General features: G+C 46.3%; 1 protein-coding gene across 1 annotated transcript in view; it reads right to left on the reverse strand.

The window, feature by feature from the left end:
* LOC103610173 (engulfment and cell motility protein 1) overlaps positions 1 to 14,488 on the reverse strand; it is a 52,315-nt gene extending 37,827 nt beyond the window's left edge. The window contains exons 1-2 of the mRNA XM_008594394.1: positions 14,328 to 14,488; positions 6,113 to 6,225 (exon numbers count right to left, since the gene is read on the reverse strand). Coding sequence (XP_008592616.1) covers positions 6,113 to 6,225; positions 14,328 to 14,488 — 274 coding nt within the window. The remainder of the gene's footprint in view (positions 1 to 6,112; positions 6,226 to 14,327) is intronic.
* Between the last annotated feature and the right edge of the window lie 1,421 nt (positions 14,489 to 15,909).

Below are 15,909 nucleotides of genomic sequence, written 5' to 3' on the forward strand. Positions count from 1 at the left end.
CAGCCAAGCATCGGCGTCGGGGCCTTCTCGCCAAACACGGCCCAGTAAAGGACTGTTTGCTCCTCCACTTTCCAGTTCTGTGGGACCGGAAGCTCTTTCCTATTTCCCCTATAAAGTTAGTTACTTACATCCACTTCTCCGTATCCTAGCCACAGCTGGACAAGTTTCAAGGGAGTGTGGCTACGGCTCCTGCATGGGGAGCACCTGCCCTTGAGCCTGTGACGGCCCCCAGCAGGCGGCTGTCCGTCTCAGTCTGAGATCTCACAGGCAAGCGCATCTTTCTCAAAGGATTAAAAATGATTTTGTAACATGTTCTCATTAATCTGTGTAAATTTAAATGGAATGTTTTGATAGGGTGATAGGAAACCAATTTCAGCACAGTCTGCTTTGAATCCCTATTTTTAAGCACAGAGTCAGTCACCAGATTTCAAATCCATTTACTAAATACCAAAAAGCCTTCCCTTATGCACTTGGAAGGATGATTTTGTGTTAAACACAGATGGTCATGCTCCCTAGGGAGCTCAACTAATAAATTTATAATCTAGATGCTTAATTTTTTTTTTTTGTTCATTGAATAGTTCATTTTTAGAAAATTGGAAAAATTTACAGATAAGGGACTAACATTTTTTTTTTTTAACAAAAACAATTATTACATCTACAAATAGGATTATTCTGGTAGAACCCACCCATTTCAGCTTGGAAAGGGAAGTCTCATGGTAAAGTAGACTGCAAGGTTAAATCGAGGACTAGGAATTAGGTTCCAAAGGACTCTAGCCGGGCCTCAGTGGAGGTGTTTTGCGGTTTGTGTCCATTTGCGTCCCCCGTCTCCAAACTTCTGTGTCCTTTTCCCAATGTCAGGTAAATAAAAACCTTATAAAGCACCCTTACGGGGGGCAATATATTCCAGATATTGATTCTTCTAAAGACAACGAAGAGATCAGGGCATACAACTGCCCATCTGGCTAACTGAGCTTCCCGGTCTTCTAGTTCCATCCTCCCCTTTTATCGATGGAATCTTATGGCCCTGAGGGGTCACAGGTCCTGCCTAAAGAGTTGAGAAGCCTAGCACCAGCTCTACTCAGTCATGGCTCACTGCTTTTCTCCTGCACAGTTTTCCAGAATAATAGTAGTTACTTTTCGCTGTTGCTTTNCTCGTGTGTGTGAAGGATCAGAGGGAAAAGCTGGTGTCAAAGCTCACAAGCTTGGTAAGAACGGCTTATTGAAGCCGTTCCCAATGTCACGTAGATTATTATGGAGCTAATAACCCTCGACAAGTGTAACTCTAGCTCCGTCCAACAAAACTTCTTGCAATGATGGAAATACTCTATATTTGCTCTGTCCCATAGTGAGCAAACACAGTTTACATTTCCTTTTATTTTAAATAACTTAAACAGCTGCAGGTAGCTGTGTTGACCAGTGCAGCCTGTTGTCCGTCCTCACCACCCGGGCTGCAGACAAGCTGGGGCTGGCGCCAGGTTTGCAGGGAGCCAGGCAAGCTGAGTAATAGCTGCCACTGCTGAGCGTGCGATGCTGGGCACAGCAGGAGCGAGTCCTGACCACCCCTGCTGTGGAATCAGGGGGCATCTCTGTCTTGGGTGCAGAGCCCACAGTCGGCAGCTGGCTGCTGATCCCAAGAGGCCTGTGCTGGGGAGGCAGGAGGCCTTTGCAAAAGCACATCCTCAGAGTGCTTCCATTAGGATTTCTGATTTTTCCTAGGCTAACCTAAAATGTGCCAAGTCTTCAGTGTGTTCAGGAGAAGGTTGGCTTCCTGCCTGAGGTTGAACTTTCCAAGTCACAAAACAGAGGGACGTGGTGGTGCATTTAAAGAGAAATGTCATCTTCCAGGTGATGAAATCCATGATTTCTCAGTCACCCAGTAAAGGGAAAGAGTAACTGTAGATACAGATGAAGGTCATTCTGCCATTCAGATCTTCTGCACTTCACTGAACACTCTTCAAGATGAGAGTCTTGTGTTATGATTCAGAATTCTGCCTCCCTGGACACAGCTGTTTGCAACATATGACTCCAGAGCCCCCAAATACTTTTGAAGATGATTTGGCCTAACAGATGCCTTGAGTCTCACCAAACTGGGTCACACATCTGGCCCTGACACTTCTCGGCTGTAGGGGCGTGGCTGCACTGTAAAAACCTTAGGGATGCCTGTTCTTCGTTTGTTAGTACCGGTCAGCGACTTGAGTCACACGTGTATGAAGTGCCCATCACGCACCTTCCACAGAGCCGGCTGTCAGTGAACGTCTGTGCCCGCCTCTCCTGCAGTCCACGGAGGCCCCTCTCATCCACAATGCCGGTCCCTCCATCTCTTGGGAACATGGTTACTTGTTATTTTAATCTATTAGAAAGTGCCTTTTTCCTGAAAAGGAACTGGCTTTTCTTCATTTACAATTAGGTATTTATTTAAATCTGCTTTTTTTGTAAAAATGGTTATGATTAGGTGCAACGAATATTAAAAGAAAATTTCAGTCAAGGGCAGAGAAAGAAACAATCTGCTCGTCGCATTTGCTCTGGATTTTCTGACTGGGTCACATGGGCAACGTAAGGTCCACAGGCCCTGTGGGCAGAAGTGGGGAGGGACACCGGTTCCTCAGGGCGACGAGTTCTGCCCAGCATTGAGATCCAAGGTAAGCTTGTCACGTTAGCACTCAGAGAAGGTGTGCTGGTCCGTGAGATGGACAATGTCCTCGACAGAAGCTTCACGTTATCATTTCTTGAAATGACTGAAATGACTCTCCCGTGTTGAGCCCTGGGCTCTGATTGAGACCTTCATCTCTGAAACATGAGGCGAGCAGGGGCGGTCTGGAGCCTACAGATTCCAGTGGAGCAAACAATGGTCCCGACACAGACAGGCTCTGGGGTCACCTAAGTCTCCCCGGCAGGAGTCCAGGGAGCGCGGAAGCGAGGCAGTTCCCATCGTGGAGGGCTCTGCACCCACAGCCTCACTCTCTGCGGTGGGGACAGGGTGGAGCAAAGCCAGCGCGTGGCATCCAATACCACTCTACCTCCTGTGTTTAAAAAGCTATACTCCGAGGAAGCACAAGCGAAAATAAATAATAAATAAATAATAAAATAAATAATAAACATTAACGCGTGTTGGATAGTGGGCCAAGCGCCATGATAGGTGCCGTCGCTGTATAATTTTATCGCACCCTCACCTCTCTTTGCTGTAGGAACTGCTGACATCCTTGTCTGATGGAGAAGAAAGAAGCGCAGGGAGCCGGGCAGGCTGCTCAAGGCCACCCAGCTAGCCAGCGAGGACGCAGCGCTCCAGCCCAGCCTCATCCGTCTTACGTGATTTACCGCTTCCCAGTTCTAATGTGGTCAGAATCCCCAGAGGCCCAGATCTGCACACGTCTGCGTTAGACTATCCACGCGGCAGAGCTAACAAGGAGACAGGCAGAATTCCAGCCAAGCATCGGCGTCGGGGCCTTCTCGCCAAACACGGCCCAGTAAAGGACTGTTTGCTCCTCCACTTTCCAGTTCTGTGGGACCGGAAGCTCTTTCCTATTTCCCCTATAAAGTTAGTTACTTACATTCATTTCTCTGTATCCTAGCCACAGCTGGACAAGTTTCAAGGGAGTGTGGCTACGGCTCCTGCACGGGGAGCACCTGCCCTTGAGCCTGTGACGGCCCCCAGCAGGCGGCTGTCCGTCTCAGTCTGAGATCTCACAGGCAAGCGCATCTTTCTCAGAGGATTAAAAATGATTTTGTAACATGTTCTCATTAATCTGTGTAAATTTAAATGGAATGTTTTGATAGGGTGATAGGAAACCAATTTCAGCACAGTCTGCTTTGAATCCCTATTTTTAAGCACAGAGTCAGTCACCAGATTTCAAATCCATTTACTAAATACCAAAAAGCCTTCCCTTATGCACTTGGAAGGATGATTTTCTGTTAAACACAGATGGTCATGCTCCCTAGGGAGCTCAACTAATAAATTTATAATCTAGATGCTTATTTATTTTTTTTTTGTTCATTGAATAGTTCATTTTTAGAAAATTGGAAAAATTTACAGATAAGGGACTAACATTTTTTTTTAACGAAAACAATTATTACATCTACAAACAGGATTATTCTGGTAGAACCCACCCATTTCAGCTTGGAAAGGGAAGTCTCATGGTAAAGTGGACTGCAAGGTTAAATCGAGGACTAGGAATTAGGTTCCAAAGGACTCTAGCCGGGCCTCAGTGGAGGTGTTTTGCGGTTTGTGTCCATTTGCGTCCCCCGTCTCCAAACTTCTGTGTCCTTTTCCCAATATCAGGTAAATAAAAACCTTATAAAGCACCCTTACGGGGGGCAATATATTCCAGATATTGATTCTTCTAAAGACAACGAAGAGATCAGGGCATACAACTGCCCATCTGGCTAACTGAGCTTCCCAGTCTTCTAGTTCCATCCTCCCCTTTTATCGATGGAATCTTATGGCCCTGAGGGGTCACAGGTCCTGCCTAAAGAGTTGAGAAGCCTAGCACCAGCTCTACTCAGTCGTGGCTCACTGCTTTTCTCCTGCACAATTTTCCAGAATAATAGTAGTTACTTTTCGCCGTTGCTTTCTTAGAGCTGCATGCAGGATCTCCTTTCTTCCTCACAACAGCCTTGGCAGGTAGGCACTGTTGTCTTTACTTAGGTGGGGAAATGCCCAAGGTAGGCAGGGGCAGAGGCGAGACTGCGCCCACAGCATCTGCTCCAGGGCACCCGTCCCTGCCACGGTGCCACACTGTTTTCTTGGAACAGGATGCCTGAAGCAAGGAACGCAGTGAGGAAGGAGACGTGGCTCCTCCTTCCGTGGCTGCTCCCCGTGGCTCTTCCTAACGTGAGCCTTTCTCTGCAACTCAGCCCTTTATCATTCTGCCTGCTGTCCCCTCCTGAGGCCCCACCTGAAGCTCGCTGTCAAAGCCCCTGAGCTTTTACGAATAACCTGCATGTTCATTCCTCAAGGAAGTTCTGCCCTTGGAAGTTCCTCAATGTGGTTTTTAATGGTAGCATCTGAAATAGTTCACATTTACCGAAGATTCAGCACAGAGCAATTAAAGTAAATGGCCGGGGGTGGGCTCTGCACAAACATGAAATGATTTTTGTCACCAGGGAGTGAGGTCTGTGTCTGAGCAGGGCAGTCCTCAGGTTTCAGGACACCTGCCAAAGTTGCTCCTAGAACTCTGTCTGCTCTTAGTGTGGCTGCTGATGCCCCTGCTTGCTCTTGGCTCTTCCTTAATCTAGTCTCCTCTCCCAAACTTTGTTTTCAGTGTTGTTTCTAGGACAGTATGATATGAATACATTCACTCTGCAATCAGCAGCATATCAAGAGCATGGAGAACAGTCAAGGGTGCTTTACCTTCCCAGCAAAGAAACAGCTGGAAATGCTCCCACCTGCTGGATCTGGTGTGCTGGCACTCATTTTGACTTGACATTTTGCAGTTAGAATTTAGAGAGACAATTTAGAAATCTGTCTTGAAAAATTATGAAAACTGATTCTATCCCACCTTAGTTCACTTACTTATAACCCCAAATAAAGTAGTTCTGACCTGGAGGAAATGAATCAGTGAGGGTGTTTGAGAACAAGGGCATCCATGCTGGAAGTTCCACGTCAAACCCAACAGTGGGTGTCAGGTCACCCAACAGCGACCAACGGTGAGTCATCAAAAGGAAGAGCTGGGAGCTGCAGGGTATAAATCCTTGCTCCTCTGCAACTTCAGGCAAGTTACCCAACCTCTGAGTACCTCCCTTTCTTTATTTTTAAACTGGGCATCATCACAGGAGCTACCTTATGGGGTCATGGGGAGGAAAAAATGCACCAATATAAGTACAAGGTTTGGAGGAGAGGCTGGTACGTGCTGGGCTCCCAATGCACATTAGCTGTTGTTGACACTACCACTGGCAGCCTTGTGGCACAACAGGGCAAAGGATGGCTCTTCAGTTTCATGCGTCCTCTGGTGACTGTGAGCTTTGATTCTCCTTGGGATTCTCCTTGGGTATGCATGGCAAGCAGAACTATCTGGAACACTATTCCTGTCCCCAGTACAATGCTGTGTGGCCTACCCTTAAACCAACACCATGCACTGGTCACCCTACCTGTTTTGAGTGTCCCCACAAACAGTACCTTGCCTCCGCCGGGCGTTGAGTTTCCTAAAGCAGGTCCCTTCCACGAGGCGGTTGAGGCGTTGTTGTTTGATCAGCTCTAAGATTTCTGGCTGAATCTTCTCCTTGAGCTCCCTGTTAGAGGATAAACGCATATTCCATAGCATGCCTTGAGAAACAGTGTTGGCTGGGCAGACACGGTGGGCAGATGGGGCAGAGGGGTGGGAGTGCGTCTTTGCAGGGACATCCCAATGCCTCCCAAGTGGGGCTTTGAAGAATCCTTTATTACATGTCAGTGGCAAGAGTTATGTCACAATAATACTATAGATTCTCTGACATTTACAGAATATCCACAAAAGCACCAGCCACTTCAGTGATGTTTTTCCAAAACAAAGTGTCCCAAGAAATTTCTCTTATTTTACAAAGTCACAGACATAAACTTATGCAAAAATCCATTCAGCTCTGCTGAGGCAATAAATTATCCCTGGTCAATTTTTTTCCCCTGCAGCAGGTAAACTCCTAGACTACATTTGTGATCTGACCAAACAGAAATATTGGGCAACCACAAAATTACTATTCCACAGAAAATACTGCATCTTGGGCAAACCATAGGACCACTTTTTGCTGTCCATTCCATCACTCACAAAGGAGAACTGTACCATCCCAGATTCTAGCCCACAGAGATCAACATAATGATGGGATAAATTAAAGATTATCTGCATCTTATCTCAGGCTAATATGATGTAATTCAGTTTCAGATGCACTGTGTTGCAAAGATATCATGATAGAGTGCAATGGTTTCCAAATCTTTTTCCTTTCTTTTATTCAGAGCAGAGATTTTCATCATAGGAAATTTTATGCATCACCCTGGTGTGAGTCTAATACAGCCAGAGTTGTTTTAGTTGAAACTGGACAGGGAGACCCAGAGCCCAGCCCTCAGAGCAGGGTTGCAAGTACTGGCTAGAACACAGATGAAGAAGTCATAGACTAGAGTTTCCAACCAGGTTCTGCCTGTGACTAGTGTTTCATGTGGCCCATCTATGTCTCAGTTTCCTCATCTATATAATGGGAATAAAAATCTTTCCTGGGGAACTGCTATGACTCCCCCAAAAAGACAGTGCAAGTACAAGTCCTTACTAAGCACCGGGAAGGACTGCAGGCATTACTGAATTTGCTTTGGTANCTCCTTGAGCTCCCTGTTAGAGGATAAACGCATATTCCATAGCATGCCTTGAGAAACAGTGCTGGCTGGGCAGACATGGTGGGCAGATGGGGCAGGGGAGTGGGAGTGCGTCTTTGCAGGGACATCCCAATGCCTCCCAAGTGGGGCTTTGAAGAATCCTTCATTACATGTCAGTGGCCAGAGTTATCTGTCACAATAATACTATAGATTCTCTGACATTTACAGAATATCCACAAAAGCACCAGCCACTTCAGTGATGTTTTTCCAAAACAAAGTGTCCCAAGAAATTTCTCTTATTTTACAAAGTCACAGACATAAACTTATGCAAAAATCCATTCAGCTCTGCTGAGGCAATAAATTATCCCTGGTCAATTTTTTTCCCCTGCAGCAGGTAAACTCTTAGACTACATTTGTGATCTGACCAAACAGAAATATTGGGCAACCACAAAATTACTATTCCACAGAAAATACTGCATCTTGGGCAAACCATAGGACCACTTTTTGCTGTCGATTCCATCACTCACAAATGAGAACTGTACCATCCCAGATTCTAGCCCACAGAGATCAACATAATGATGGCATAAATTAAAGATTATCTGCATCTTATCTCAGGCTAATATGATGTAATTCAGTTTCAGATGCACTGTATTGCAAAGATATCATGATAGAGTGCAAAGGTTTCCAAATCTTTTTCCTTTCTTTTATTCAGAGCAGAGATTTTCATCATAGGAAATTTTATGCATCACCCTGGTGTGAGTCTAATACAGCCAGAGTTGTTTTAGTTGAAACTGGACAGGGAGACCCAGAGCCCAGCCCTCAGAGCAGGGTTGCAAGTACTGGCTAGAACACAGATGAAGAAGTCATAGACTAGAGTTTCCAACCAGGCTCTGCCTGTGACTAGTGTTTCATGTGGCCCATCTATGTCTCAGTTTTCTCATCTATATAATGTGAATAAAAATCTTTCCTGGGGAACTGCTATGACTCCCCAAAAAAGACAGTGAAAGTACAAGTCCTTACTAAGCACCGGGAAGGACTGCAGGCATTACTGAATTTGCTTTGGTAATATTCTCTCCTTTCCTAAGGCCAAACACCCCATATGCACATAATTAAACTGTAGTCAAGGCTCACATGTTCATCAGCTTCAGCCTTAAATCTGGACTTGCCCTGACCCCAGACTGCAGGTGACCTGTTCTCACGTGGCATTCATTCTTAGGTGGGAAAGGCACCAATGCTCAGTAAGCACCTGCTGTGAGCCAGGGAGTGCACGATGCAGTTTTAGCTCATTTAACATCCTTTCCCTCTGCCTCTCACCCAGAGGAAACAGCTTTAGGGGACATATTAACATCCTCATTCCTATCTTTCAGATGGGGAAACAGCTCATGAAGGTTAAGTGTAGACTATGGGTTCAAACTCAGGTCTTCCTTGTTCAAGGCGCTTCTATTAACACATGAGGAAAAAGGAAAAAAAGTTACATAAAAGGATCCAGCAACCTAGCAGGGTATTCTAGTACTCCATTACTATGTTTTTAGGGGGGTTAAATGGCCTCAAACCTCCTGTCATTTGACACTGTTCCAACTGAACATCTCTAAAGCATAATATGAAAATTCAGCCTTAATAATAGAGCATGGAACATTTGTAAAGCCTTCCCTGTGCAGGTCTTTTAGGGTCTCATCTCAGGCTTTCAGGTTACTAAAACTATTTATTATCAACATTCAGCATTTGTAAAATGGACCCAGTAAATTGCAGCTTTGATAAACTCTGTGGTAAATGGAGTGGGTGGTGGGGAACTGCCAGGTCAATGGCCCACTGCAATAAATCACCACTCCCGACTTCCAAGTCCCGGCAACGGGGCGGACAGGGAGAAGACAAGGGAGGAAGAGTTTTAGAATTTCATCAGTTCTTAGGTTATAGATGTATCTTTAAGCAGTAGTTTTGCTAGGAGGAAATAATTGTGAGAACATCCCAGTAATTTTAATTGATGCTTTATGACTTCAGTGTAAGTCTCAGATGTGCTTGGCCTGACACACTTCATTATGGAAACACCTTCTGGGAATGCACTATCAGAATAAGTGAATCTGCTGCTACAAGAGTTACCCTTTTTGTTATGAACCCCAAAGGTCTCCAAAACATGATTAGGTAATGAGGGACATGGGACAGGTCTTCTTTTTTCTTAGAGATTTCTTCTTTCCCTGCAAATGGACAGTACGGCAGTAGCCATACAATTCACACATATTAAGAAAACATAAGTCACCCCACATCATGTTTCTGTGGCTGTGATGTGACCTCTGGGGTAATGCAGGTGATAACATCAGGGGCTGTAACTAGCTTTTGAAATTCTCAGCTTGGGGTCAGTGAGGCCAGAGTCATGGGCTCACTGGCCTTGCTTTGACAAATATCCCTCTCATTTTATCCCAAGGCCTCGTAAAGAAATAAAAGGAGGAAGATTAAAGGACAGAGGGTAAAAGAGTACGTGAAGAGCAGTTCAAAGTCCAGCACCGTTTCTGGAAAACAATTTCAAGTCCACGCCCTAGGAGGCCACTGCCTCAGGGAACACCAGGAGACGGTGAGGTTCCTCCTCTGAAGGGCTCTGCCCTACTGAGCGACCACCTGCCGCTCATCCAGAACAGGGTCAGCAATCACTTTCTGTGAAGGGTCAGACAGTAAACACTTTGGGCCTGACCACGTGGTTGATGTTTGTCTCAAGTACCCAACTGTGCCATGACAGAGGAACGCAGCCATCGACAGTGTGTGTACATGACTGTATTCCAATGAAACTTTTTACGAAGACAGGCAGTGGGTGAAATTTAGTCCAGGATCCATAGTTTGTCGACCCCGGACCTAGAAGGGCTCTGTAGGGGCCCTGGGCTGAGTGGTGGTGTTGGTTTCATGGAAATTGATCGTTTCCGGCCCAGCAATGGAAAGCCTCAGGGCTCAGTCCCTAGACTTCTTCTGTTCCTTGTATTACAGACTCGTGGCTTTAAATATCAACGTTACGCTAACAACTCCCCATTTATATTTCCAACGCTGACCTCTCTGCCCAACTCCAAACTCATTGGTCCAGCTGCCCACTTGGAAGCCTCGAGCTTGGTCTGTCTGAAGCTGACCTCAGCTGTTCAGGCCCCAAATCTTGAGCTCATCCTTGACTTCCGGTCCAGCCGCCCACTTGGAAGCATCGAGCCTGGTCTGTCTGAAGCTGACCTCAGCTGTTCAGGCCCCAAATCTTGAGCTCATCCTTGACTTCTCTCTTTATCTCATACCCCACATCTAATCAATGAGGAAATACCACTGTCTCTTACCTTCAAAATAATCTAAGTTTTAAGTAGAGACTCTAATCACTTCTCATGATTATTAGATGATCGAATAGCTTCCTAACTGATCTCTCTGTTTCCAAACTTGCCTCCTTACAGTCTGTTCCCAATACAGCACCCAGTGGGATTACTTAAAAACCTTGGTCAGATTGTATCATCTCTGCTCACAACCCTCCAATGGCTCCCCCAAAATGCCCTGTGCAATCAGGCTCCCTATTTCTACCACACTTTCTAAGACAAGATGAGGCATAGAGAAATACATTCACAGTGTCAGTTTTACCACTTACATATCAACAGTATCACGACTTGTTAAATTCAGGTTCCTGGCTAACAATAAGATGGGCCTCTCCTTTGAGAGGATACCGCACGCCAGGCACGTGCTAAGTGCTCTCCATATAGTATTTTGTTGACTCCTCTAGCAATTTGATGACCTAGACTTGTTGTCTTCCTTTTCAGAGACGAGAAAAGCAGGCTGGGGCTGGGTTACGTCACCTGCCTGCCGAGCCACATCTGTTGACAGCGGCGTTGGGATCTGACCCCAGGCTGCTGGCTCTGGGTCCAGGTTCCACACATTCTACCTCCCTGCTTCAGTGGTGCTTGCCCTTGTAGTTCCTTCTCCTCCAGCACAGTGTTAAATGACCTATTTTTGGACAATTCAAGCTTTTTCTATCTGTTAACTCTGATTAATTGTGTGGATGGACTTATCTTCCCTATTAAGTCACATGAAATAGGAAATAACAAATACCTCCTCTTTGATGTAATTAATCAAGACCCAAGAAGTAAAACAGAGCTCTACCAACCCCCTGAATATATATTTCATCCAAATAGTTGTTCACACGGAGTTTACATTTTTCTTCTCAGGAAACAAACATTTTATAAAAGCGGGGTGTGTGGCTCACGGGGTCTGCATGGAGCTGAGGTTTGCGCTGTGCTGTGTGCAGCACACAGAGAGGTGGCTGTGGGGATGGGGGGAGAGGCCACCACAGGAGTGGAGAGGCAGGGGAGCCGGCCTGATGGCCAGTGGGATTCTGCACTGGTGGTCGGGCCCAGCCAAGTTGCTGTCCCTGTGTGCAAAATGAAAAGCTTAAACTGGCTGGCCTTCAAGGTGCTTTGTATCCCTAAAATTCCAATGCCCTGAATCCCAAGCTTGGGTTAGACGCATCTCCTGTATGCTCTCACAGTCCCCCACATATGCTTCCTGTCCAGCCAAGTTGCTGTCCCTGTGTGCAAAATGAAAAGCTTAAACTGGCTGGCCTTCAAGGTGCTTTGTATCCCTAAAATTCCAATGCCCTGACCCCCAAGCTTGGGTTAGACGCATCTCCTGTATGCTCTCACAGTCCCCCACATATGCTTCCTGTAACCAAGCACTGAGCTCGGTCTGTGGAAACTCCCTCATCCCCAACTCCAGCTTTTAAGCCTGAGGTCAAATGTCTCTGGGTCTCTGCCTGTTCCCAGCACCTCAGGCAGAACCTGGCAGGTACGATTGCTCAATACATGTCTGTTAGGTGAGTGAATGAATGAAAACCAGCATCCATGGTCTTATCCCTTTCTCTTAGGTGACGTGGGTTTATTGTGTGAGCCATTTTGGCATCATTTAAGACTTTATCCAACCCCACAATGGGTTCCTGTCTGGCAGATCACCTTCAGAGACAAACCAGACCACTGGAGAATAGATCACTCTAACAGACAAAACATATCACAGCTCCCGCCTGCCAGTATCAGAGGCTGGGATCATGATCCAGCTGGTCCCTGGCCTTCCTTCCCAAAGCTGTAGCTTCTAACACTCTTTATAACTTGACCGTAACTACATATAACTTCAGTCTCATGGCTGGCCGAGGGACGAGGCAGGAGCTGCACCACACAGGAGATCTCTTTCGTATTTGCATTGCTTCTCCTTACAAAGCAAATGTAAAGATACGCACATCTTGTAAAAAGGGAAAAGAAACTTCAGAATGTCACAGGCAGAGCCTCGGGAAGTGAAGATAAAAAGCTGAAGCAGGAACATAACATGCACACTTGACATGCAGCTAATGCTCTTACCGGGAACAAAGTCACGGCCAGCGTTAATTTAGAATGGCATGGCCTGAACTGAAGTGATTCCTCAAGTCTCCCCTTAGGTTTTAAGAATTGTCATCAAAAGCATAATAAAGTGTCCTCATGTTTACGCATCTGCTGAAACAGACATTATGACATCCTGCATTTCAGTACTTAGGCCCTGGGATGGGTTTGATGGGGCGAGGTGCCACCATCCCTCCTTGCAGGTGACAAACTGCATCTCCAATGAGCCAGTCACTTATCCGAAGTGCTTTCTGGGCAGTATTTCTGGCTGTTCCCTTCTTCCAGCTGAGGACCAATGCAAAACCCTAGAGGTGCCTCTTGTAAGGGCTGGCTGGTGCTCAGCACGGGTGTGACTTGGGTTTCACAAGGATGTAAGCCAAAGCCCCTGGGAAGTACTGTCCCTCTCCTGCTGACTAACTTCATGCTGTCCCACTCTGCAGTTTCTAATGGTGCTTCTTAAGATCTGAAAACAAATGTATGGCAGATGCGATAGCTTGGCTATTGTTTTTTCAGACCTGTGCATTTTTTTAACCCCATTTCCCGCACATGGCAAAGAAGCTCTGATGGGTAGATGAGGCATTGTTTGAAGGGTCAGCAGCCTTGAGTTCAAGTCCCAGCTCCTCCATTTACTAGCAAGACTATCTAGACTATCTCTAGACTATCTCATAGTCTTTGAATGCGAATAAGACCTGTCTATCTCATAGGGATTCAAGGATATGAAATGGCATGAGGGGTTCTTTGCCAATTGCCAAGCATTAAAAATGTCAAATACATGATAGCAAGAAATCAAAAGATGGGCAGAAAGAGAAAGAATCAAAAACACAGCGTGAGTGTGGATGTGTATCGGAGGGATGGTTGAAGAGATGGGTTTCAGAGTCACATCTATGTTGCAAGCTGGCCTCGTAAAAAGGTTCAGAAGAAGCTACGCCCAGTCTCCTGAGGACACAATGAGCATAAACCTCAAATACCTTACCCCTATTTCCTTCTCTATTAAGTATAAGGGCAACAAAACTAACCCAGCTCTTAGGACAACTGGGCAAAGGGAGATAAACAGGCCACTTCCAAGAAAAGACGGGGCAAGCAAAAGAATCCCGTTTGGAGTTTGGAACAATTTAAAGATGGAGATACATGACATTTCAGAATGGTTGCAAGTGACATTTGATGGAAAGTCCTGTAGAAGGGGGGCTGTTGCCTGCCCACTGCAGGCCTGCGGGTTTACGGTCGGGGCGGCACAAGTGGCAGGGAGGAGGCAAGTCTGTGCTCCTCTCCAGCTCTGCTCCACTGAATTGCACTCACGCTGCTTCAGTGTTTATATTGCTCTAACTATCAGTGGGTTACACTCTGGCCAGGCCACACATCTTGTCACTCAAAGACCATCCACAGAGAATACAGTTTCATGAACAAAAAAAATGTGCTCCAAGAGTTGGAAAAGGTCCAGAATGTTTTCGCTACAAATCCCCGGAGGACCTGTCAGTAACTGGGTCAATGCCTGGATTAGATCCATTCCGCCAGCCCCCAGCCCCACCTCCTACACAGCCCCCCCTGCCCAGCCCTTCCTCAAGGGGCTGTCGAGACTTCCCTAACCAAACGGAGATCTTTCAGAATGTCCTGTTGGCTTTCCCTAACAAGCTCACAGCAGCCTAGAAATGGGGGGCCAGAGCATTTGGGGAGAAAGAGGTCAGACTTACAAAATCGGGCGAGACTGGAAGTCTTCCTGGTTCATCCTCTCGGACTGACGGATTTTCAGGATCTCAGTGTAGCTCAGGTTCTGCAGTTTGCTCTTGAACTGGTCCAGGGAGCTAGGCTTGGTTGTGAGCGCTCTCAGAACCTGCTCCTTCACCACCTGCATTACCTGCGGAGCAAAGGAGAACATCATCTTCCTGTTGAGGAAGGTCTTCCAGGGTCAGCGGCTCCCACCTGCTGGGTGCCCTCTGCATGCACTCTCAGCCCAAACCTTGAGCGTGCCTGTGCACAGAGCAAACGTCCACTGTGCGCAGCTTCCATGTGCTCTTGCACTGGTAGAACCACAAGGAAGGAAATGGATTGACAAACTTGGAATTGGGGTTGGGGGGAGTGCTCCATTTGCTCGGTATATGATGTGACTGCATAACAACACTAAAAACAATGCAAAGTCGAGAGCCAAGAACACACAAAGGCCAAGCAACAGCTAGAAGCCTGCACATTAGTTATTTTTTCCAGGAGAAGATTGCTGAGACACAATTAATGGTGGAAGTTTGTTCGGCACCAGTTTCAACGAATGTGAACAGATCCCCAGAGCTGTCCCCCCCAGACTGCTTTCCCCATGTAGTTAGGGCCTGAGTGTTCACACAAATTACGCATTTGGAAATGTGCATGTGCTACTGCCTCTTTGAGCCAGACACGAAAAGAGGTTCACTAAATTAGAGCAGACATATCCCATTGGAAGTCTCAAGAAAAAAAGAAGAATCCCCAGACTGCTTTCCCCATGTAGTTAGGGCCTGAGTGTTCACAAAAATTACGCATTTGGAAATGTGCATGTGCTACTGCCTCTTTGAGCCAGACACGAAAAGAAGAGGTTCACTAAATTAGAGCAGACATATCCCATTGGAAGTCTCAAGAAAAAAAGAAGAANAGCAAACGTCCACTGTGCGCAGCTTCCATGTGCTCTTGCACTGGTAGAACCACAAGGAAGGAAATGGATTGACAAACTTGGAATTGGGGTTGGGGGGAGTGCTCCATTTGCTCGGTATATGATGTGACTGCATAACAACACTGAAAACAATGCAAAGTCAAGAGCCAAGAACACACAAAGGCCAAGCAACAGCTAGAAGCCTGCACATTAGTTATTTTTTCCAGGAGAAGATTGCTGAGACACAATTAATGGTGGAAGTTTGTTCGGCACCAGTTTCAACGAATGTGAACAGATCCCCAGAGCTCTCCCCCCCAGACTGCTTTCCCCATGTAGTTAGGGCCTGAGTGTTCACAAAAATTACGCATTTGGAAATGTGCATGTGCTACTGCCTCTTTGAGCCAGACACGAAAAGAAGAGGTTCACTAAATTAGAGCAGACATATCCCATTGGAAGTCTCAAGAAAAAAAGAAGAATATGGTAATTTGCTGCCTTAGGACAGGTCTAGCCCACAAGGAGGCAATTACCCATCGCTTCTGCTAATGTGGATTTGTATTCACCAGAATACATAAAGCAGAAAAGACCAGAGAGCACGCAGAGGCGTCCCAGGGGCTTGTAATCTGCTGCTGCCTTTGTCACTCTCCATTACAGATGACAACAAT

Source organism: Galeopterus variegatus, unplaced genomic scaffold, assembly GCF_000696425.1.
Source record: "Galeopterus variegatus unplaced genomic scaffold, G_variegatus-3.0.2 Scaffold10702, whole genome shotgun sequence".
NCBI lineage: Eukaryota > Metazoa > Chordata > Mammalia > Dermoptera > Cynocephalidae > Galeopterus > Galeopterus variegatus.